This window comes from Somniosus microcephalus, chromosome 14, assembly GCF_052327205.1.
Source record: "Somniosus microcephalus isolate GS21.2 chromosome 14, FLI_Smic_1.0, whole genome shotgun sequence".
Lineage (NCBI taxonomy): Eukaryota > Metazoa > Chordata > Chondrichthyes > Squaliformes > Somniosidae > Somniosus > Somniosus microcephalus.
In genome coordinates, this window is record NC_141000.1 from 43068602 (window position 1) to 43093498 (window position 24897).

General features: G+C 47.5%; 1 protein-coding gene across 1 annotated transcript in view; it reads right to left on the reverse strand.

The window, feature by feature from the left end:
* Positions 1-1358: 1358 nt before the first annotated feature.
* pir (pirin) overlaps positions 1359-24897 on the reverse strand; it is a 146334-nt gene continuing 122795 nt past the window's right edge. The window contains exons 6-7 of the mRNA XM_086006518.1: positions 19831-19897; positions 1359-1645 (exon numbers count right to left, since the gene is read on the reverse strand). Of these exons, the coding sequence (XP_085862644.1) occupies positions 1521-1645; positions 19831-19897 (192 nt within the window). The 3' untranslated portion in view covers positions 1359-1520. The remainder of the gene's footprint in view (positions 1646-19830; positions 19898-24897) is intronic.

A 24897-nucleotide genomic window follows, 5' to 3' on the forward strand; every position in this document is an offset into this window, starting at 1 on the left:
GGGGGGAATTACAAACTGTCCCGACCCAGGCAGGGGGGGAATTACAAACTGTGCCGACCCAGGCAGGGGGGGAATTACAAACTGTCGAGACCCAGGCAGGGGGAGAATTACAAACTGTCCCGACCCAGGCAGGGGGGGAATTACAAACTGTCCCGACCCAGGCAGGGGGGGAATTACAAACTGTCCCGACCCAGGCAGGGGGGGAATTACAAACTGTGCCGACCCAGGCAGGGGGGGAATTACAAACTGTCCCGACCCAGGCAGGGGGGGAATTAGAAACTGCCCCGACCCAGGCAGGGGGGGAATTCGAAACTGCCCCGACTCAGGCAGGGGGGGAATTCGAAACTGCCCCGACTCAGGCAGTTGGGGAATTAGAAAGTGCCCCGACCCAGGCACAGGTGAAATTAGGAACTGCCTCGACTCAGGCTGGGTGGGGGGGATTAGAAATGGCCCGGACCAGGCTGGGGGTAATTAGAAACTGTCCCGACTCAGGCAGGGGGGTATTAGAAACCGTGCTGACCCAGGCAGGGGGTATTAGAAACTGTCCTGACCCAGGCAGGGGGAATTAGAAACTGTCCTGACCCAGGCAGGGGGGATTAGAAACTGCCCTGACCCAAGCAGGTGGGAATTAGAAACTGACCCGACCCAGGCAGGGGGGGAATTAGAAACTGCCCCGACCCAGGCAGGGGGGGAATTAGAAACTGCCCCGACCCAGGCAGGGGGGGAATTAGAAACTGCCCCGACCCAGGCAAGGGGGGAATTAGAAACTGCCCCGACCCAGGCAGGGGGGGGGGAATTAGAAACTGCCCCGACCCAGGCAGGGGGGGAATTAGAAACTGCCCCGACCCAGGCAGTGCGGGGGGGAATTAGAAACTGCCCCGACCCAGGCAGTGGGGGGGGGGATTAGAAACTGCCCCGACCCAGGCAGTGCGGGGGGAATTAGAAACTGCCCCGGCCCAGGCAGTGGGGGATTAGAAACTGCCCCGACCCAGGCAGTGGGGGGGGGGGATTAGAAACTGCCCTGACCCAGGCAGTGGGGGGGGGGGGGATTAGAAACTGCCCTGACCCAGGCAGTGAGGGGGGGGCGATTAGAAACTGCCCCGACCCAGGCAGTGCGGGGTGGATTAGAAACTGTCCCGACCCAGGCAATTCCAAACTGCCGTGCAATGAACCTGCCCCTCAACTTCAGATGTGATCATTAGAATGAGACCATTCAGCCCATCGTGCGTGTGCCGGCTCTTTGAAAGAACAATCCAATTAACCGGAGGACGCAATATCCTGAATAAATTGAGCAATATTGTACTTTTTCAAGAATTGAGCAACTATAACAAGTTTTTAAAGAAATCAGCCTATTCTGATTGAGATATTGTGCTTTAATTAACAAGGACAAACAGCTGTAGTTCAGAGTATAACAAATTATTGAGGATGCATGGAGTGGAAACAGAGCATGTTAATCTAAATGTGTTCTTCGTAAAGTTAGTAAGCATTTTGCATTTAGCAATTCACTTTTTGTTCAGATTTCACATCCTTCTCTCAGACACAGCTTTTGACTTCCAGCTTTTTGCTTTTTCAAATCCATTTTTGCTGGTTCTATAGTCCTCTAAAGCTTCAGCAATCTCCTGCTGAGAATTCATCACAAATGGACCTGGGCAAAGAGGGACAGGTTTTAAATCCACTTTATCCATTATTTAGTTTATGTCAAATGTTAAAATAAATCCATTTATTTCTATAAAAAATCATGGCAGTTACTCCTCCAGTGTCCCCTTGAATTGGCGGGAACGGTAGCATAGCGGAAATGTCACTGGACTCATAATCCAAAGACGTAAATTCAAATCCCACCATGGCAGCTGGGGAATTTAAATTCAGTTAATTAAATAAATCTGGAATAAAAAGCTAGTGTCAGTAATGATAACCATGAAACTATCAGATTGTCGTAAAAACCCATCTGGTTCACTAATTGGGAGTAGCAGCGAGAGCGGACCAACCTGTGAGGGAAAAGGAGGAGTGAGGAAGTAAAGCACGAGGCTTGAGGCCCAGACTGAGCTATTGGGAACAGCAGCATTCGAAAGTGACGTCAGAGATTAAAAATGACGTCAGCACAAGGGAAGGAGCTAATTGGTAAGTAGGACCTGGTGAGTATTTCTACAGTCCAGTCATTAAAGTAAAAGTAAGGTCTCTAGTTTAGAGTAAGTAGTGTTTAAAGTGAAGTAAGGTCCCTAGTGTATTTAATATTCTTGAAGTAAAGGGAGTAAATTAAGGGTAGGACATGACAGGGCATCTTGGCAGCGAGGAGTGCTCCTCCCATGCTATGTGGGAAGTCAGGGGCACTTTCGGTGTTCAGGGCGAACACGTGTGCAGGAAGTGTCTTCAGCTGCAGCTACTCGAAATCCGCGTTTCGGAGCTGGAGCTGTGGCTGGTGTCACTGTGGAGCATCCGCGAGGCTGAAACATAGAAACATAGAAGATAGGAGCAGGAGTAGGCCATTCGGCCCCTCGAGCCTGCTCCGCCATTCAATGCGATCATGGCTGATCATCCACATTCAGTACCCGGTCCCTGCTTTCTCCCCATACCCCTTGATCCCTTTAGCCTTAAGAAATATATCCAACTCCTTCTTGAATATATTTAATGAACTGGCCTCCACCGCCTTCTGTGGTAGAGAGTTCCACAGGTTCACCACTCTCTGGGTGAAGAAATTCCTCCTCATTTCTGTCCTAAATGGCCTACCCTTTATCCTTAGACTGTGTCCCCTGGTTCTGGACTCCCCTACCATCGGGAACATCCTTCCTGCATCTAGTCTGTCCAGTCCTGAGATCTTCATGGATAGCTTGTTTAACGAGGTGGTCACACCACAGGTAAAGAGTGCGCAGACAGGGAATGGGTGACCGCCAGACAGAGTAAAAGAACTAGGAAGGTAGTGCAGGAGTCCCCTGGGTCCATCTCCCTCTCCAACAGATTTTCCATTTTGAATACTGATGGGGGAGATGGTTTCTCAGGGGAATGCAGCAAGAGCCAAGTCCGTGGCACTACGAGTGGCTCAGCTGCACAGGAGGGGAGGAAAAAGAGTGGGAGAGCAATAGTGATAGGGGATTCTATCGTAAGGGGAACAGATAGACGTTTCTGTGGCCGCAGACGTGACTCCACGATGGTAGGTTGCCTCCCTGGTGCCAGGGTCAAGGATGTCACTGAGCGGCTGCAGGACATTCTGAAGGGGGAGGGTCAACAGCCAGAGGTCGTGGTCCATATCGGTACCAACGACATAGGTAGAAAGAGGGACGAGGTCCTGCAAGCAGAATATAGGGAGCTAGGAAATAAATTAAAAAGCAGGACCTCAAAGGTAGTAATCTCAGGATTACTCCCAGTGCCACGTGCTAGCGAGAGCAGAAATAGGAGAATAGACCAGATGAATGCATGGCTGGAGAGATGGTGTAGGAGGGAGGGATTTAAATTCCTGAGGCATTGGGATCGATTCTGGGGAAGGTGGGACCTGTACAAGCCAGACGGGTTACACTTCGGCAGAAATGGGACCAATATCCTTGCAGGGGGGTTTGCTAGTGCTGTTGGGAAGGATTTAAACTAGTTTGTCAGGGGGCTGGGAACCTAAGTGTGGGCCCAGAATGGAGAGAAACAAAGCTGGAAGTGCAAGTTAGAAAAGTAGTCAGCAAAACTAGTAGGGAGCAGAAACAAAGGCCAACAGTAAAGAGGGTCAAAGTGCAGAAAAATATTAAACAAGCAAAGTTGAAGGCACTTTATCTAAATGCACGTAACATTCGCAACAAGGTGGATGAATTAATGGCACCAATAGAAGTAAATGGGTATGATGTAATTGCCATTACAGAGACATGGTTGCAGGGTAACCAAAGCTGGGAACTGAATGTTCCAGGGTACTCAACATTTAGGAAGGACAGACAAAAAGGAAAAGGAGGTGGCGTAGCGCTGTTAATAAGGGATGAGATCAGTACGGTAGAGATAAAATATCTTGGCTTGGCAGATCGTGATGTAGAACCGGAATCAGTTTGGGTGGAGCTAAGAAACAGCAAAGGGCGGAAGACATTGGTGGGAGTTGTGTATAGGCCACCAAACAGTAGTGGTAATAATGTAGGGCACAGTATCAATCAAGAAATTAGAAGTGCATGCAACAAGGGCAATATGGTAATCATGGGGGACTTTAACATATTAACATATTGACTGGGCAAATCAAATTAGCACTAATGGTGTGGAGGACGAATTCTTGGAATGCATGCGAGGTGGTTTCCTGGATCAGTATGTGGAGGAACCAACCAGGGAACAGGCTATTCTGGATCTGGTACTGTGTAATGAGAAAGGGCTAATCAATAATCTTGTGGTAAAGGGGCCTTTAGGAACAAGTAACCATAATATGATTGAATTTTATTTTAAGTTTGAGAGTGATGTAGTCCAATCTGAAACTAAGGTCTTCAATCTAAACAGAGGAAACTACAAGGGTATGAGGGATAAGTTGGCCATGGTAGATTGGGAGACTACACTAAAAGGTATGAAGGTGGACATACAATGGCTAACATTCAAGGAAATAATGCATAATTTGCAACAAAGATATATTCCTCTAGGGCATAAAAACCCAAAAGGAAAAGTGATCCAACTAGTAAATAACAAAAGAAATTAAAGCTAGTATTAAGTCAAAGGAAGAAGCCGATAAAGTTGCCAAAAAAAGCGGTCAGCCTGAGGATTGGGATCTTTTTAGAAATCAGCAAAGGGGGACCAAGAAATTGATAAAGAAAGGGAAAATGGAATATGAGCACAAACTAGCGAAAAATATAAAAACAGATTGTAAAAGCTTCTATAGGTATGTGAAAAGGAAAAGACTGGCGAAGGTAAATGTAGGTCCTTTACAGTCAGAGACAGGAGAATTTATAATGGGGAATGAGGAAATGGCAGAGAAATTAAATAAATACTTTGTTTCTGTCTTCACGGAGGAAGACACAAAAAACCTCCCAGAAATACGAGAAAACCAAGGGTGTGACGAGAATGAGGAACTTAAAGAAATTATTATTAGTAAAAAAACAGTACTAGCAAAATTAATGGGACTAAAAGTCGATAAATCCCAAGGACCGGATGACCTGCATTCTAGGGTTTTGAAAGAAGTGGCCATTGGAATAGTGGACGCATTGGTTGTCATCTTCCAAAATTCTGTAGATCCTGGAATGGTTCCTGCAGATTGGAGGATAGCAAATGTAACCCCTGTAGGAATTGGGGTTCCTAGCCGAAGAATTGAGATCGACTCAGAAAATCAAAAACAATAAAATTTAATGAACAAACGAAGCTGTACAGGAAACTGTAGGATACAATGCAAATAGGTCTGGTCTGCTTGAAAGCCTCTCTGGAAACTGCTAGAAGGTTCCGAGCTCAACTGCTAGCAGGTTCCGAGCTCAACTGCTAGCAGGTTCTGAGCTCAACTGCTAGAAGGTTCCGAGCTCTACTGCTAGAAGGTTCCGAGCTCCGACGTCATGACGCCATCACATTCTTCCCGCCGTTGAGAGATCATGTGACGGACGGCATGACGTCATCACGTGGAGTACAGGAAAGAAGCCCTAGTACAGTTAACAGATACAGTAAAAGTGCAGCCCCCAGCTGTACTACATTGCTGTAAAAGGAATTATATACAATCGTCCGTAATCCTCTCGTGGTTCCGCCACATGCGCCCCCCCAGAATTGCTTTTAACAGAGAAGGTAAGGTGAGAAGGGGGTCTGACGAGTCTGTCCGACCGACTGCGATACCCTGGCAGCTGGAACGGAGCGCTAGAAGACGAACTGGTCATTGGCTGTGGTTGGGATGACGCCGCAGGCGGAGGAGAAGAAGAGGCCGGCTGTGGTCGACCCGGTAAGGCGGGCACTGGTGACTCGGCGGATGACTGTGGCTGTACTGGACCAGCAGTCGACGGTGGGCGACCACGACGAGGCGGCTGAGCGGTGACGACTGGTTCGCTCAGATCCAGATGCGCCGGTTTCAACCGGTCGATGGAGATGTGGTCAGGCTTACCGCCGACGTCGACTGTGAAGGACTTGTCACCTGATGAGATGACGCGGAACGGACCTGTGTAAGGCGGTTTGAGCGGGTTTTTGCGAGCATGAACACGTATTCTGCGCTCTTAAGATCCACCGGGACATGGGAGCGCTGCAGGTCATGATGCAATGTAGGCACTGGGATGAAATTCCTAGCCGCTTCCTGGTGGCTGCTGAGCTGCTGAGCTGGGGACCAGGGTTCCGTGTGAGGAGGAAGAAAATCGCCAGGCACTCTGAGTGGTTGGCCGTAAACCAGCTCTGCTGAAGAAGAATGCAGGTCGTCCTTAGGCGCCGTGCGAAGACCTAGCAGCACCCAAGGGAGCCTGTCCCCCCAACTAGGCCCACGGAGACTAGCACGCAGTGCGGCTTTAAGGGACCTGTGGAATATTTCACACAGACCGTTCGCCTGTGGATGGTAGGCGGTGGTACGATGAAGCTTGGTGCCCAAACCTTGAGCTACGGCGCTCCAAAGCTCGGAGGTAAATTGAGGCCACCGGTGGAGATGTCAGCCGGTACCCCGAACCGAGCTACCCACGACGAGATGAAGGCTATGGAGACGTCGGCCGCTGTGGTGGCAACCAAAGGAATTGCCTCTGGTCACCTGGTGGTGCGGTCTACCACGGTGAGGAGGTGAGTGTACCCGCGAGAGGAAGGGAGAGGACCAACTAGGTCCACGTGCACATGGTCGAATCGACGCTCTGGAACCGGAAAAGTGGCGACTGGGGCCTTAACATGGCGTTGTATCTTGGACTTCTGGCAACTCACGCAGGTATTGGTCCAGTCATGGACGTCGAGATGCATGCCCTTCCAGATGAATTTCTTTGCCATGAGTCGTTGTGACGCTCTCATGCCAGGATGTGACAACCTGTGGATACTGTAGAAAATTCTCCTGCGCCATTCGACTGGAACGATTGGACGTAGGACGCCCATCGAGATGTCACACAGGAGTGTGGTCCCTGCAGCCTGGAAAGTGACATCAGCCACTTGTAAGCTGGAAGGTGCGGTCCGGTATGCCTGTACTTCAGGGTCTGCCTTCTGTTCTTTTGCCAAACCAACATAGTCGACTCCCAGGTGTACTGCGTGGAGCTGGGCATGGGAGAGACAATCCGCCACCAGGTTGTCTTTGCCCGAGACATGTTGTATGTCGGATGTAAATTCAAATATGTACGTAAGATGACGTTGTTGCCGTGCCAACCATGGTTCCACTGTCTTGGCCATCGCAAAAGTAAGAGGCTTGTGGTCTACAAAAGCCGTGAATGGGCGTCCTTCCAGTAGGAAGCGAAAATGCCGGATGGCCAGAAACAATGCCAACAACTCCCTATCAAAAGTACTATACTTGCGTTCGTTCTTCCGCAATTGGCGGCTGAAGAAAGCCAGTGGTTGCCATGTGCCATCGACCCACTGCTCCTGTACTGCCCCGATGGCATAATCAGATGCGTCGGTGGTAAGGGCAATGGTTGCGCCCGGAAGGGGATGTGCCAACATAGTCGCAGCAGCCAAAGCGTTCTTAGTGTCGAGGAAAGCCTGGTCCATCTGGGGTGTCCAATCGATCGGGTCTTTGCCCGATTTACCTCGGAGGGCCTCGTACAAAGGTTGCATCAACAATGCCGCCTTGGGGACGAACCGATGATAAAAATTGATCATTCCCAGAAATTCCTGGAGGGCCCTGATGGTCTGAGGAAGAGGGAACGAGGTGACTGCTTCCACCTTCGTGGCCAGCGGGACGGCGCCTTCTGAGGTGATTCTGTGTCCCAGGAAATCAATGCTGTGCAACCCAAACTGGCACTTGGCCGGGTTGATACTAAGGCCATGTTGGCTGAGACGAGAAAAAAGGGTACGCAAGTGCGTAATTTGTTCTTTTGTGCTGTTACTGGCAATAAGGATGTCGTCTAGGTAGACGAAGATGAACGGCAGATCGCGCAACACAGAATCCATGAGACGTTGGAAGGCTTGTGCTGCATTCTTCAGCCCAAACGGCATACGAAGGAACTCAAAGAGCCCGAAAGGTGTGATGACGGCAGTTTTGGGGACGTCCTGAGGATGCACGGGCACTTGATGATAGCCTCGGACGAGGTCTACTTTGGAAAAGATGGAATTCCCTGCCAGATGGGCCGAAAAATCCTGAATGTGAGGAATTGGGTACCGATCCGGTGTGGTAGCCTCATTCAGGTGTCTGTAGTCGCCGCATGGTCGCCATCCGCCGCCCGGCTTAGGAACAATGTGTAATGGCGAGGACCAAGGACTATTCGAACTCTGCCTTGGCGGCCGCGAATTTACCGGGTTCCAGCCTTCGAGCTCTCGCATAAACGGGGGATCCTGTCGTGGTAATGTGATGCGCCACACCGTGCCTCGCAACTGAAGAAGAAAATGTGAGCCTGGTGAGCTCAGGGAACTCACTGAGAAGACGAGAGAACTCATTTGGAGATGGGACTGCACAGGCAACTGACCAAGACATCGCGGTGCTTCAGTGGCAGGGGACCAAGTGAAAAGTGGAGGCACTGATTAGCCGGCAGTGTCGGACGTCAATGAGAAACCCGTTTGTGCAGAAGAAATCTGCCCCCAGGATGGCCTGTGAGATTTTCGCCGTGATGACCTCCCAAACAAAACGTTGGCCGCCAAAACTCAACTGGACCCTACGCTTTCCGAACGTGCGAATGGCCGCACCATTGGCTGCCTCGAGGGGGGGATCTTGACTGCCGGATTGAAGATCTAGCTTCGACGCTGGTAGGATACTGCACTGGGAGCCAGTATCACAGAGAAAACGTCGCCCTGACAGGGAGTCTGTAATGTATAGGAGTTTCCCTGCGGACCCGACGGCCATCGCAACTCCGGCGTGTCCCTTAGGCCTTATTGATCTTCTCAGAAACTGCTGGTTTGAGGTAGGTTTATTTTTTGGTGAGAAACTGCAGGGCGGATGGCAATTTCTGGCCTTCGTGCCGAAACGAGCGTGGTATGCACACCAGCCTGCAGGGGGAGGAGTCGGATTCGCTCTTGTGGGGGATGGGCGCCTCGTGGCTGCACAAGATTGTTGTGAGATGGTGAATATTTTATCCGCTTCCGCGGCGAGTTCAGCACAATCTGTGATCGCGGAATTGGCCAAGGCCATCTGTACTGGCTCTGGTAGTTGACAGAGAAACAGCTCGCAGAACAGAAAACATTGCGATTCCGAGCCCAAAAGCGTGAGCATTTGGCTCATGAGCTCTGAGGGTTTTGAGTCCCCGAGGCCGGGCATGGAGATAAGTCTGCGAGCGCGTTCTGACTTGGACAGACCGAAAATCTGCAGTAAACGTGCTTTTAAAGCTTCGTACTTGCCATTGTTCGGTGGACTCTCGAGGAGGCTGACGACCCGCGAGGCCGTCGTGCTGTCGAGGGCGGAGACCACGTAATAATAACGGGTCGAATCCGCTGCTACTCCCCAGATTGCAAATTGGGCTTCAGCCTGGAAAAACCACGCGGCCGGTTGTTGCTCCCAAAATTGCGGCAGTTTGAGGGTGACGGCGTTCGTGTCCATGATGTAACTTCAACGAAAATTGTTCAAAGAAATCAGGGTCACCAATGTAGGAACTGGGGTTCCTAGCTGAAGAATTGAGATTGACTCAGAAAATCAAAAACAATAAAATTTAATCAACTAACGAAGCTATACAGGAAACTGTAGGATACAATGCAAATAGGTCTGGTCTGCTTGAAAGCCTCTCTGGAAACTGCTAGAAGGTTCCGAGCTCAACTGCTTGCAGGTTCCGAGCTCTACTGCTGGAAGGTTCCGAGCTCTGACGTCATGACGTCATCACGTTCTTCCCGCCGTTGAGAGATCACGTGATGGACGGCATGACGTCATCACGCGGAGTACAGGAAAGAAGCCCTAGTACAGTTAACAGGTACATTAAAGGTGCAGCCCCCAGCTGTACTACATTGCTGTAAAAGGAATTATATACAATTGTCCGTAATCCTCTGGTGGTTCCGCCACACCCCGCTATTTAAGAAAGGAGGGAGAGAGAAAACAGGGAACTACAGACCTGTTAGCCTCACATCAGTAGTTGGGAAAATGCTGGAATCTATTATAAAGGATGCAATAATTGGGCACTTAGAAACTAATAGTAAGAATGGGCAGAGTCAACATGGATTTATGAAAGGGAAATCCTGTTTGACAAACCTATTGGAGTTCTTTGAGGATGTAACTAGTGGAGTAGACAAAGGGGAACCGGTAGATGTGGTGTATCTGGATTTTCAGAAGGCCTTCGATAAGGTCCCGCACAAGAAGTTGGTGAATAAAATTAGGGCACATAGAATTGGGAATAATATACTAGCATGGATTGAGAATTGGTTAACAGACAGAAAACAAAGAGTAGGGATAAACGGGTCTTTTTCAGGATGGCAGGCTGTGACTAGTGGGGTACTGCAAGGATCGGTGCTTGGGCCCCAGCTATTCACAATCTATATCAATGATTTGGATGAGGGGACTAAATGTAACATTTTCAAATTTGCTGATGATACAAAGCTAGGTGGCAGTGTCAGTTGCAAAGAGGATGTGAAGAGGCTTCAAGGGGATCTCGACAGGCTCAGTGAGTGGGCGAGAACATGGCAGATGGAATATAATGTGGATAAATATGAAGTTATCCACTTCGGTAGAAAAAACAGAAAGGCAGAGTATTTCCTAAATGGTGAAAGATTGGGGAATGCAGATGCTCAAAGGGACCTGGATGTCCTTGTATATGAGTCACTGAAATTGAATGTGCAGGTGCAGCAAGCCATTAGGAAGGCAAATGGTATGCTGGCCTTCATTACAAGAGGATTTGAGTACAGGAGTACAGAAGTCTTACTCTAATTATATAGGGCCTTGGTGAGACCACACCTGGAGTACAGTGTACAATTTTGGTCTCCTTACCTAAGGAAAGATATACTTGCCTGGGATGGCGGGACTGCTGTATGAGAAGAGATTGAGTAAACTAGGCCTGTATTCTCTTGAATTCAGAAGAATGAAAGGGGATCTCATTGAAGCATACAAAATTATTACAGGGCTTGATAGGATGGATGCTGGGAGAATGTTTCCCTTGGCTGGGCAGTCTAGAACCAGGGGCCACAGCCTCAAGATAAAGGGTAGGCCATTCAGGACTGAGATGAGAAGAAATTTCTTCACACAGAGGGTGGTGAATCTTAGTAATTCTTTATCCCAGAGGGCTGTGGATGCTCAGTCATTGGGTATATTCAAAACAGAAGTCGATAGATTTCTGACTAGTAAGGGCATCAAGGGATTTGGCGAAAGGGCTGGTGAATGGAGTTGAGGCAGAAGATCAGCCATGATCTCATTGAATGGTGGAGCAGGCTCGAAGGCCTTCTCCTGCTCCTATTTCTTATGTTCTTATGCTCTCAGGAGGTGGGACGGGGCAGGGGGTGCAGTCGACCAATCCCGGGATGGGGTGGGGAGGGGGAGTGTGCAGTTAACCAATCCCCTCTCAGGAGGTGGGACGGGGGCAGGGGGGGAGTGTGCAGTCGACCAATCCCCTCTCGGGAGGTGGGACAGGGGGGTGTAGTCGACCAATCCTTGCGATCAGCTGACCCTCAATTCCCCCCTAAACCCCTGCGATGTTCGACTTACCTGATATCCGCTCCCAGGCTGATTTCCATCCGACAGACAATCAGCCTGTCAATCAATCGTGTGTGTCTGTCTGTGCATGTGGGGCAGTGGTTGTGTGGAGAGGCAGGTGTTTGTGAGTGTGTGTGTGCGTGTGCGTGTGCGTGTGTGAGTGTGAGTGTGAGTGTGTGTGAATGTGTGTGAGTGTGTGTGAATGTGAGTGAGTATGCGTGTGCGACTGTGTGTGAATGTGTTTGAGTGTGTATGAGTGTGTATGAGTGTGCATGTGTGTGATTGTGTATGTAAATGTGTGTGTGAGTGTGCATGTGAGTGAGTGCGTGTGTGTGAATGTGTGTGACTGAGTGTGCATATGAGTGTTTGTGTGTGAATGTGTGTGTGAGTGTGTGAGTATGCGTGTGAGTGAGTGTGTGTGTGTGAATGTGTGTGTATCTTAGTGTGTGTGAGAGTGTGTGTGAGTGTGAGTATGTGTGTGTGTGTGTTAGTGTGTGTGAGTGTGTGTGTGTGACTGAGTGTGCATATGAGTATGTGTGAGTGTGTGTGAATGTGTGTGAGTGTAAGTTTGTTTGTGTTAGTGTGTGTGTGTGTGAATGTGTGTGTGAATGTGTGCAAGAGTGTGAGTGTGTGAGAGTGTGAGTGTGTGTGTGTGAATGTGTGTGTGTGTGTGTTAGTGTGTGTGAGTGTGTGTGCGTATGAGAGTGTGTGTGTGTGTGTGTGAGTGAGTGTGAGTGAGTGTGTGTGAGTGACTGAGTGTGAGTGAGTGTGCGTGTGTGTGTGTCTGTGTGTGAGCGTCTGTGTGGGAGTGTGAGTGAATGTGAGTGTGAGTGTGTGTGCGTCTGTGTGTCTGTGTGTGAGTGTCTGTGTGTGAGTGTGAGTGAATGTGAGTGTGAGTGTGTGTGTGAGAGTCTGTAGGTGTGTGTATGTGTGTGAGTGGGTGTGAGTGTGTCTGTGTGTGAGTGTGAGTGTGTGTGAGAGAGTGTGTGTGTGTGGGGCAGTGGGTGTGTAGAGAGGCAGCTGTGTGTGTGTGTGGGGCGCAATGTCTCTGGGGGTGTGGAGAGGCGGGATGTGTGTGTGTGTGTGTCGGGGGGTCAGTGGGTGTGTCGAGAGGTGGCTGTATGTGTGTGTGTGTATATAAGGAAATGGCAGAGACATTAAACAAATAGTCACGGTAGAAGACACAAATAACATTCCGGAAATAATGGGGAACTAAGAGTGTAGAGACAATGAGGAACTGAAAGAAATCAGTATAAGTGAAGACATAGTACTGGAGAAATTAATAGGACTGAGTGGCGACAAATCCCCTGAACCTGACGACCTGCATCCTAGGGTTTTAAAAGAGGTAGCTGCACAGCTAGTGGATTCATTGGTATTAATCTTCCAGAATTTCCTAGATTCTAGAACAGTCCCCAAGGATTGGAAGGTTGCAAACATAACCCCGCTATTTAAGAAAGGAGGAAGAGAACAAACAGGGAACTATAGACCAGATAGCCTGACATCAGTAGTAGGCAAAATGCTAGAATCTATTATTAGGGACGTGGTAACAGGGCACTTAGAAAATCATAATATGATTAGGCAGAGTCAACATGGTTTTATGAAAGGGAAATCGTGTTTGACAAATCTGTTAAGAGTTTTTTGAAGATGTAACTAGTAGGATGGATAAGGGGGAACCTGTGGATGTAGTGTATTTGGATTTTCAGTAAGCCAGAGCCATGTCCACAGCACCATGGAAGGCTCAGCTGCACAGGCAGGGGGGTGGGGAGGAGAGGGAGAGCAATAGTGATAGGGGATTCAATGGCCCAGAAATTCAGGTCGGGGGCTTCCCGCGGGTGCAAGCCCCTGACCTGCACTTACCTTGCGCGCCGGCAGTTGAGCTCTGGGCTCCCGTGGAATTCCACTCCGGGGCCTGCTCCAACTCCCGGCGCGCTGTGCTTGCGTGTCCCAGGGGCGAAGTTAGTGCAATGCGTCCCCTGGGATCACGTGAGCCATGGGCAGCCAATCAGAGGAGGGAAAAGCCCATTCATAAGATTGACAGGAAGACCTGTCTAAACTTATGAATATACGGGCCCCAAAATAACAGTAAACCTTCAAATACATTTTTTTTTTAAAATCACACTTTTTAAATAAACTATAAATTACATTAAATAACTATTTTAAACAATAATTTAAATTTTTGAAAAAAATAATTTTATAAAAAAACGGGGCTAAAAATAAACTTACCTTGCTTTAAAGTATTTAAAAATAATAAACCTGTGGAAATTTTTTTTGATTGTAATTAATTGACCATTTACCTTTTAAAATGCAGTTCTTACACCTGGTTTTTACATTTCTAAAATCTAATGACTTACCCTCACGGAAAAACCTGTAAAAAAAACGTAAGTTTAAAGCGCACACGCAGACTCCCGCGCGCACGCGTTCGACCTCTGAACCCCTTCGTTCAGAGGAACAGAAGTGCCAGTTTCCCGCGCATGCGCAGTGCATGCAAGAAACCGACACTTCCATCGGGCCCACGCGTGAGTACCCCGTGCGTACTCACGCGTTGGGACCTGAATTTCTGGGCCATTAGTTAGGGGAGCAGACAGGTGTTTCTGTGGCCGCAGACGTGACTCCAGGATGGTATGTTGCCTCCCTGGTTCCAGGGTCAAGGATGTCACTAAATGGCTGCAGGGCATTCTGAGGGGGGAGGGTGAACAGCCAGAGGTCGTGGTCCATATCGGTACCAACGACATAGGTAGGAAGAGGGATGAGGTCCTGCAGACAGAGTCTAGGGAGCTAGGAAAGAGGTTAAAAAGCAGGACCTCAAAGGTAGTAATCTCTACCAGTGCCATGTGCTAGTGAGTTCAGAAGTAGGAAGATAGAGCAGATGAATGTGTGGCTGGAGAGATGGTGTAGGTGGGAGGGCTTTAGATTCCTGAGGAATTGGAGCCGTTTCTGGGGGAGGTGGGACCTCTACAAGCCAGACGGGTTGCACCTCAACAGGAATGAGACCAATACCCTCGCGGGAGGGTTTGCCCGTGCTGTTGGGGAGGGTTTAAACGAGCTTGGCAGGGGGATGGGAACCTAAGAATAGAGTCACTAGGGAGGGAAGAAAAACTGGAATTGGAAAACAAAAACATAGAAAGTAAATTGGAAGGACAGAGGAATCAAGGGCTAGATAGTAGTCAACAAGGAGGTTTGCCTGCACTAAATGGTATATACTTCAATGCAAGGAGTGTAGCGAACAAGGCAGATGAGCTCAGGGCACAGGTAGATACTTGGGACTATGATATTATAGCTATTACAGAGACATGGCTGAAAGAGGGGCAGGATAGAGAGGGAGGTAAAAAGGCAGAGGGGGTCGGGTATTGATTAAAGAAACCATTACAGCTGTGAGGAGAGATGATATGTTGGAGGGATCATCAAACGAGGCCATATAGGTCGAATTGAAAAACAAAAAAGGGGCGATCACACTGCTGGGAGTGTACTACAGACCCCCAAACAGTGAGAGGGAGATAGAACAAATATGTAGACACATTTCTGAGAAGTGGAAAAACTATAGGGCAGTAATAGTAGGGGATTACAACTACCCCAATATTAACTGGGGTAAAATTAGCGTGAAGGGTATAGAAGGTGCGAAATTTCTAAAATGCATCCAGGAGAACTTTTTTAGCCAGTATGTAGCAAGCCCAACAAGGGAGGGGGCAGTTCTGGACTTAGTTTTAGGGAATGAAGCTGGGCAGGTAGAAGGCGTATTAGTGGGGATGCATTTTGGTGCTAGTGACCATAATTCTGTTAGATTTAAGGTAGTTATGGAAAAGGACAAGGCTAGACCAGGAATAAAATTTCTAAATTGGGGAAAAGCAAATTTTGCTAAGAATCATAGCATCATAGAAAGTTACAGCACGGAAGGAGGCAATTTCGGCCCATCTTGTCCGCGCCAGCCAACAAAGAGCTATCCAGCCTAATCCCACTTCCCAGCTCTTGGTCCATAGCCCTGCAGGTTAGAGCATCCCAAGTGCACATCCAAGTACTTTTTTAATGTGGTTAGGGTTCCTGCCTCTGCCACCCTTTCAGGCAGTAAGTTCCAGACCCCCACAACCACCCTGGGTGAAGAAATTTCCCCTCAAATCCCCTCGAAACCATCCCCCAATTACATTAAATCTGTGCCCCTGGTTTTTGACCCCTCTGCTTCCTGCAGTCTACAGCTTCCTTCTTCAGTATCAACCACACAGACGATTTTAGTATCATCTGCAAACTTCTTAATCATACCCCCTATATTCAAGTCAAGATCGTTGATATATACCATAAAAAACTCAGAGGTGATTTGGCCATAGTGGACTGGAAACAGCTACTTGAAGGTAAATCAGTGTCAGAGCAGTGGGAGGCATTCAAGGAGGAGATCCGGAGGGTTCAGACCAAAATGTGCCCTTAAAGAAAAAACATGGGACTAACAAATCTAGAGCCCCCTGGATGTCTAGAGACATACAGGGTAGGATAAAGAAAAAAGGGGAGGCATATGATAGATACCAAGGGCTAAATACTCCAGAATCTTTAGAGGAATACAGAAAGTGCAGGGGTGCAATTAAAAATGATATTAGGAAAGCAAAGAGAGAGCATGAAAAATTCTTGGCAAGTAAAATCAAGGAAAACCCAAAGATATTCCATAAATATATTAAGAATAAGAGGATAACTAAAGAAAGGGTAGGGCCAATTAGAGATCATGAGGGTAATCTGTATGTGGAGGCGGGAGACGTCGGTAGGGTTCTTAATGAATACTTTGCGTCTGTTTTCACAAAGGAGAGAGGCGAAGCAGACATTGCTATCGGGGGCGCGGTGGGGGGGGAGTGTGAAATATTAGATGAAATAAACATAGTGAGAGAGGAAGTATTAAGGGGTTTAGCAGCTTTAAAAGTGGATAAATCCCCAGGCCCGGATGAAATGTATCCCAGGCTGTTAAGCGAAGCAAAAGAGGAAATAGCAGAGGCCCTGACCATAATTTTTCAATCCTCTCTGGCTTCAGGTGTGGTGCCGGAGGACTGGAGGACTGATAATGTGGTACCCTTGTTTAAAAAGGGAGAAAAGGATAGACTGAGTAATTACAGGCCAGTCAGCCTAACCTTAGTGGTGGGAAAATTACTGGAAAGAATTCTGAAGGACAGGATAAATCTTCATTTAGAAAGACATGGATTAATCAAGGATAGTCAGCATGGATTTGTTAAGGGAAGGTCACGTCTTACAAACTTGATTAAATTTTTTGAGGAGGTAACAAGGAGGGTAGATGAGGGTAGTGCGTTTGATGTAGTGTATATGGACTTTAGCAAGGCTTTTGATAAGGTTCCACATGGCAGACTGGTCACGAAGTTAAAAGCCCATGGATCCAGGGCAAAATGTCAAGTTGGATTCAAAACTGGCTTGGAGACAGGAAGCAGAGGGTGATGGTTAATGGGTGTTTTTGTGACTGGAAGGCTGTTTCCAGTTGGGTTCCGCAGGACTCAGTACTAGGTCCCTTGCTTTTTGTGGTATATATCAATGATCTTGACTTGAATATAGGGGGTATGATTAAGAAGTTTGCAGATGATACTAATATCGGCTGTGTGGTTGATACTGAAGAAAGAAGCTGTAGACTGCAGGAAGATATCAATAAATTGGTCAGCTGGGTAGAACAGTGGCAAATGGAATTCAATCCAGAGAAGTGTGAGGGAATGCATTTGGGGAGGACTAACATGGAAAGGGAATACACATTAAATGGTAGGACACTGAGTAGTGTAGAGGAACAAGGGGACCTTGGAGTGCATGTCCACAGATCCCTGAAGGTAGCAGGCCAAGTAGATAAGGTGGTTAAGAAGGCATACGGAATGCTTGCCTTTATTAGCCGTGGCATAGAATACAAGAGCAGGGGGGTTATGCTTCAACTGTATAAAACACTAGTTAGGCCTCAGCTAGAGTGCTGCGTGCAGTTCTGGTCGCCACATTACAGGAAAGATGTGATTGCACTGGAGAGGGTACAGAGGAGATTTATAAGGATGTTGCCAGGAGTAGAGAATCTTAGCTATGAGGAAAGACTGGATAGGCTGGGTCTGTTTTCCTTGGAACAGAGGAGGCTGAGGGGAGACCTTATTGAGGTGTATAAAATTATGAGGGGCATAGATAAAGTGGATAGAAAGGACCTATTTCCCTTAGCAGAGGGGTCAAACACCAGGGGGCGCAGATTTAAAGTAATTGGGGGATGGTTTAGAGGGGATTTGAGGGGAAATTTCTTCACCCAGAGGGTTGTGGGGGTCTGGAACTCACTGCCTGAAAGGGTGGTAGAGGCAGGAACCCTAACCACATTTAAAAAGTACTTGGATGTGCACTTGGGATGCTCTAACCTGCAGGGCTACGGACCAAGAGCTGGGAAGTGGGATTAGGCTGGATAGCTCTTTGTTGCTCGGCGCGGACACGATGGGCCGAAATGGCTTCCTTCCGTGCTGTAACTTTCTATGATTCTATGATAAGGTGCCACACAAGAGATATTACACAAAATTAGGACTTATGGGATTGCAGGTAATGTATTAGCATGTATTGAGGGTTGGTTAATGGACAGAAATGGAGATTAGGAATAAACAGGACTTTTCTGGGTTGGAAGGCTGTAACTAGCAGGGTACCGCAAGGTTCAGTGCTATTTACAATCGATAGCCTCAGCTATTTACAATTGATATTAATGACTTAGATGAAGGGGCTGATGTAACGTATCCAAGTTTGCTGATGATACAAAGTTAGATGGAAAAGTAAGCTGTGAGGAGCACGCAAAGAGGCTGCAGAGAGATATAGACAGGTTGACTGAGTGGGCAAGAACATGGAAAATGGAATACAATGTGGGGAAGTGTGAAGTTATCCACTTTTGTAGGAAAAACAAAAAAGCAGAATATTTTTTGAATGGTGAGGGACTGGGAAATGTTTGCACTCTGAGGGACCAGTGTGTCATTGTACATGAATCACAGAAAGTTAATATGCAGGTACAGCAAGCAATTAGGAAAGCAAATGGTATGTTAGCTTTTCACAGAAGAATCACAGAATCACAGAAACCCCACAATGCAGATAGAGGCCATTTCGGCCCATCGAGCCTGCACCGACACATATCCCACCCGATCCCCGTAACCCCACGTATTTAATCCCCCTAACACTAAGGGTCAATTTATCATAGCCAATCAACCTAACCTGCACATCTTTGGACTGTGGGAGGAAACCGGAGCACCCGGAGGAAACCCACGCAAACACGGGGGTTTTGTTACAAAGGGATTAGTAAAGGAGTAAAGAAGTCTTACTACAATTATACAGGGCATTGGTGAGGCCACACCTGGAGTAATGTCTACAGTTCTGGTCTCCTTACCTAATGAAAGACATACTTGCCTTTGAGGGAGTGCAATGAAGGTTCACTAGACTGGTTCCTGGGATGAGGGATTGCCCTATGAGGAGAGATTGAGTGGACTAGGCCTATATTCCCTAGAGTTTAGTTTGGTGATTCAATTGAAACATATAAAATTCTTAAGGGGCTTGACAAGGTTAATGCTGAGAAAATATTTCTAGAACACGGGGTCACAGTCTCAGGATAACGGGTCAGCCATTTAGGACTGAGATGAGGAGAAATTTCTTCACTTAAAGGCTTAAATCTTTGGAATTTTCTATCCCAGAGGGCTGTGGATGCTCAGTCGTTGAGTATATTCAAGTCAGAGGTCGATACATTTTTGGGAACAAAGGGAATTAAGGGATATGGGGATAGTGTGGGAAGGTGTAGGTGAGGTAGAAGATCAGCCATGATCTTGTTGAATGGCGGAGCAGGCTCGAAGGGCCAAATAGCCTACTCCAGCTCCTATTTCTTATGTTCTTATGTATGTATGTGTGGGGCAGTACACTGAGTGTGGAGTCGAGGGAAGCAGGTTTGATAGAGCACTTGATGATAATGGGAGTCCTGTCGAAGACAGTGTCTGCTGCTCTTTGCCAATTTGAGATAATGCACTGAATTTCCCACAATGACAATTCCATTTTGAAAGTGGTGGAACACTTGCCCAGGAGCAGCTCCCACATCTCCTGTTCACTATTAGCAAACTCCGCAGAGGCTATAAACACCTGCTTGATCAGAATTCTTGGGTATCCCAGGGAGACAAGGAGTGGATGGTGGGAGGCAGTTTATAATTAAACAAATACTCGCACAGTTCTATAATGAATACACTTAAATTCTCTTTTCTACTTACCATGCTTTACAATCGGTTCATTGATAGGTTCACCAGCAATCAAAACAAATCGAGCATCTTCATGGTCCTGAAGAATGATGAGAGCAGTGAGTAGTTTGCACAGAAAGCTCTCTCAGAACTAAAGGGATAAAGGTGGGTCAGAAATATGATCAACCAATACTCCAAAGATGATGAGTGGATGAGAATACACAGGCAGATACTACATACAAATATGGTAACAGAAGTCTGAATGACTATTGGGTAAATTCACTGATCCACACTCCCAGAAAGCTTCACTCAAAGGGAGCATTTTGTTGACCTGGGGTTACAGGGCGTGACCCTGTCTCTAGATCTGGGGTCACAGGGCGTGACCCTGTCTCTAGATCTGGGGTTACAGTGTCTCTGGCCTACACTCCCTTCAAACCTGCCCCCCATTGGGAAAGTGTGATTGGTGCAGTTACCCCATAATATGCCCAGGAATCATATTCCCCTGTAACATGCAGTGAAATAAAATTCACCATGGATGCAGTTTGAATCATGTGGTACAGCACTTAAAATCAAACCACACAATCCACTCTGTTTATAAAGACTGGATCTGGGGGTAATTTTAACAGTGAAGAGCATGTGGGTTTAGTTGTGGGAGGGCAGGAGGTTAAATATGCCAAAAATGCAAGCGCTTTCAGAAGCCGGTTCCAACGCGCCAACGTCCGGCTTTAACTCGGGCGAGCTTGGCTGCGTGCACGTAACCCCCTACAGAGCAGTGGGTTAGCGATTTAAATATTTAAATCAGTGAATTACAGTGACATTTTAACCGGCATTTAAATTTAACGGCGCATCCACAGGTTTCCCGGGCTTTCTGAAGCTCGCCATTGAAACCAAGGTGAGATCACAATGCCAGGCAAATACTGCAATAAACTCTCAGTGCTGACCACTGCTTTCTTACCTCCCACTGGGAAAGGGTTTAAGAACATAAGAAATTGGAGCAGGAGTAGGCCATTCGGCCCTTCGAGCCTGCTCCGCCATTCAATGAGATCAGGGCTGATCTTTTGTTCACAGTGCTCGTGCTGAGAGCAATGAGATCAGGGCTGATCTTTTGTTCACAGTGCTCGTGCTGAGAGGTTAGTTTTTGTACTTCGGAGGTTTTGAGACTCAGATCAGGATGAGCCAGACAATCAACGCCAAACCCGAAAGTTATATTATAATGAGGTGGCTGCATTAAAATGCCACAGACAGAAACGTTCTACTGTTCTGGGCAAGGTGAAACAGCTTGTCCTGGTTGACATTATCCAGTCCCTATAGAATCCTAAAAACAGCAGTCATATCGTCTCTACCATCTCTTTCCCAGTGAGAATATGCCCAATTTACATAATCGCTCCTCATAATCCAATTCCTCCAACCCCTCAATCATTCTGGTTGCTTGTGTCTGTATCCTTTCAATAGAAAGAAAGACTTGCATTTATATGGCGCCTTTCATTTCCTCAGGACGCCCAAAAGCGTTTTACAGCCAATAAAGTACTTTTGAAGTGTAGTCACTGTTGTAATGTAGGAAACGCGGCAACCAATTTGCACACAGCAAGCTCCCACAAACAGTAAAGTGATAATGACCAGATAATCTGTTTTAGAGATGTTGGTTGAGTGATAAATATTGGCCAGGACACTGGGGATAACTCCGCTGCTCTTCTTCAAAATAGTGCCATGGAATCTTTTATGTCCACCTTAACATCTCATCCAAAAGACGGCACCTCTAACAGTGCAGCACTCCCTCAGCACTGCACTGGAGTGTCAGCCTAACTTTAGGTGCTCAAGTCCCTGGAGTGGGACTTGAACCCACAACCTTCTGACTCAGAGTCAAGAGTGCTACCCACTTTTTTTTAATAAATATACTTTATTGAACATTAAGAACATTTACAACATCTTGATCATTTCACTGTATGATACAAATGAATTCCGCCGCTCTGCACAGCCATTCCGCCACCACACTTTAACATCAAAACCTGAAGTTTAATTTGTCTCCTGTAACATATATTAATCGATTGTACTTTAAAAATTGGTTGTAAAATACTATCCTTAAATTCCTTTCTGAATAAAATATCCAGAGAGCCTTATAATGATCTTTTAGCTTATATTTAAAATACTCTTTTAGATTGATTCTCCTCCCCTTAAAAAACAGAGCATTCCTTCTTTGCACAATCATGAATCTAGCCAAATTGAACATTAAATTAATTGCCGCTCCGCTAGACTCGGGCAGACTCTCCTGCAATCCCCATCTCAAAATTGAGTCCCACGGGATTCCCATTCTCACTCTTCGGTCCCCACCCAGCAAAAAAGCTTCACACAACTGTCGAACATAGTACTTAAAGTCATTTAACTGTGGACATAACACCAGACAGAGGGACAGAGTCTCATCCCGTGTCCCACACACTGGGCAAGTTGCCGCCTCCACTTGCCCAATTTTGCACAAGACCGTCATGGTAAAAATCCGGTTATGAGCCCATTTGAAATCCAATTCAATCTACTCTGGACATTTAAAATTCACCCACACTCCCTTCCAAATCCTGTTGAAGTCCAGCTGTGGGTATATACTCTGCCAAAACTCCTGACCAGCAGGTGTCTCGAATCTCCATTCTCTGAATACCTCTTAGAAATCTCGAGTATTACAGTTGTCAAATTGGACCAACTCTACCCTTTCTCCAGTACAAAGCTTGGAAAAGCAGGACGCATTTTACTTCCTTTGGAGATTTCCGCATTTATTTCTTCCATCCAATCCTGTGGCATTGCCCTCACAATCTTCTCATACATAATTCCTATTGCTTTTTCCTCTACCTCCGGATCCTCCTCCCACACCATGGCCTAGGAATTCAGTGGGCTGCGCCACCAGTTTGCGCCCAAAGAGGGCACTCAGTGGCTTTAGCGCCACTGGCCACACCTCCTGCGATATTTAGCGGGGCGCTAATGGCGGCGTTAGCCTGTAGCACTGCGCCACCGATGACGTCATTGGTGTGCGCAGCGCCCCGCTACCGCCCCGATGACCATATTTGGTCGCGCCCGCCTCTTTAACGCCGGTCGCAAATAGCGACCGGTTCACAGGGCCTACCTGTGGCGGTAGTGGCGCTAGTTAAGGTGGAGGTGCGGGCGGCCGCTTTTTCGGCGGCTGCCTGCCAGCACCTCCGTCCCCGGCCTCCTAAACCACCCCCCCCCCCCGGGGCATTGCCGGCTGTTTCCCGAGAGCCCGGCACTTCTCCTTGGTGCCGGGCTCATTTGCCGGCACTCGCGAGCGGGGATCGCGCTGTTGCAGGCACCTCCCCCTTAACAGTGGGAGGAAGGCCTGCAGTACCGCAGCGTGCCGTGCCGCAGCGTGTGGCGCTGCGGCCCTTAGCGTGCCGATATTCAGGGTGAGCGCCCCAAGCGGGGCGCGGGGAGCCTCGAGTAGCGGCCCGCTTCCGTTTGGGGCGAAGAAACTGAATATCCGGATGGCGCAAGTGGCTCCGTTCGCAGCGGTAATTCCGGCGCCCAGGCGAGCTTGGCGCCCCAAACGGCGCCCAACTGAATTTTTAGCCCCATGTCCCTCACTATCGCTTCCGGCAACCAACCTGGAATCACCTCGTATAATACATCTTTCACAGATATAATCCCAGCTTTTATAAAAGCTTGATTAAATAAAACCTCTCCTTCGATGTTGACCCACCTGTTCAAAAAGAAGGGCTGTTCTAAAAATTCCTCAGCCCCCTTGGGCATAAACTGCACACTTTTTAAAAATTGGGCCCAAGTCTCTACAACCCCCTTATAAAACCTAGGGAGAAGTTTAATCGATTTCAAAAACATATTATTGTATTCCATATATAATATCCCCTGCCCTCCTACCCCACTTCGTTTTAAAAAATGCTCAAAACAACTCTTCCAAAAACTTGTATTTGACTTCTGAAGAAATTGCTTCACCCATTTGATTCTAAAGGATTTTTTCTTCAAATCAATATCTGGGAAATTGAGTCCTCCCTGATTTCTCCATCCAATGATGGTATTGTAAGCCACCAAGGCTGGTTTCCCTTCCCATAAAAACCTCACACAAGCCTCTCGGATGGACTTTTCCGCCCACTCAGGAATATCCTCCACCGTCAATAAGTATCATAGCTTAGATAGCAGGAGGGCAGATACCACTGTCGCTCTTCCTTGCACTTTCAACCACCTTCTTTCCCATCTTCCCAAAATCTTTTTAATTTTCATAACCTTCGGGTCCCAATTTAATCGATCCACTTCATCCCTGTCTTTCTTGCACCCCATAGGCACCCCCAGAACTTCCAAAACCTCCACCAGCTTAAAGGGACATTCCCCCAACCATTCCCCCCTACCCCTCCCTGCAACCAGGCATTGGGACTTACTATAATTCACTCTGGCTCCTGAAGCTCTACAATATTCCTCCACTACATCCATAGCTTTCCTCACTGACTCCCCATTTCTCAATGTTAAGGTTGTGTCATTTGCATATTGGTGTATCACCGACACCAGCCCAGAACTGGGGACCACAATCCCAACTACACCTTGTTTCTTTCGCATCATGTAACCTAATGGTTCTGCTACCAATGTGTACAACAATGAGGACAGGGGACAACCCTGTCTCACTGATCTCTGTATCAGAAAATACTTGGATAAAAAACCATTACATTTAACACAGCTAAATATGTTTGAATAAAAAATCCTTATCCACTGAATGAAATTTTCCTTGAAACCAAATGCTTCCAAAACCTTCAATAAAAACTCATGAGAGACCCTATCAAAGGCTTTCTCTTGATCTATCTTTAATACATAAGCCTCCCTCCCACTCTCTTCCATGAGCTCTATCGCATCTCGGATTGAGACCACAGAGTCTGCGATGTCCCAGCCTATGACTCCATAGGACTGAGAGGGCCAAACTATCTGCAGTAACACCTCCTTCAAACAATTTGCCATAACCCTCACCAAGATCTTATAATCCACATTTAATAATGTGATGGGCCCCCAATTCTTCAGATCCCGTCTATCCCCTTTATTTGTATATAAGCTAAGCTTATGATCCCTCTCCTCATAGATGGGGCCAGGCTTCCCTCAGTTTTA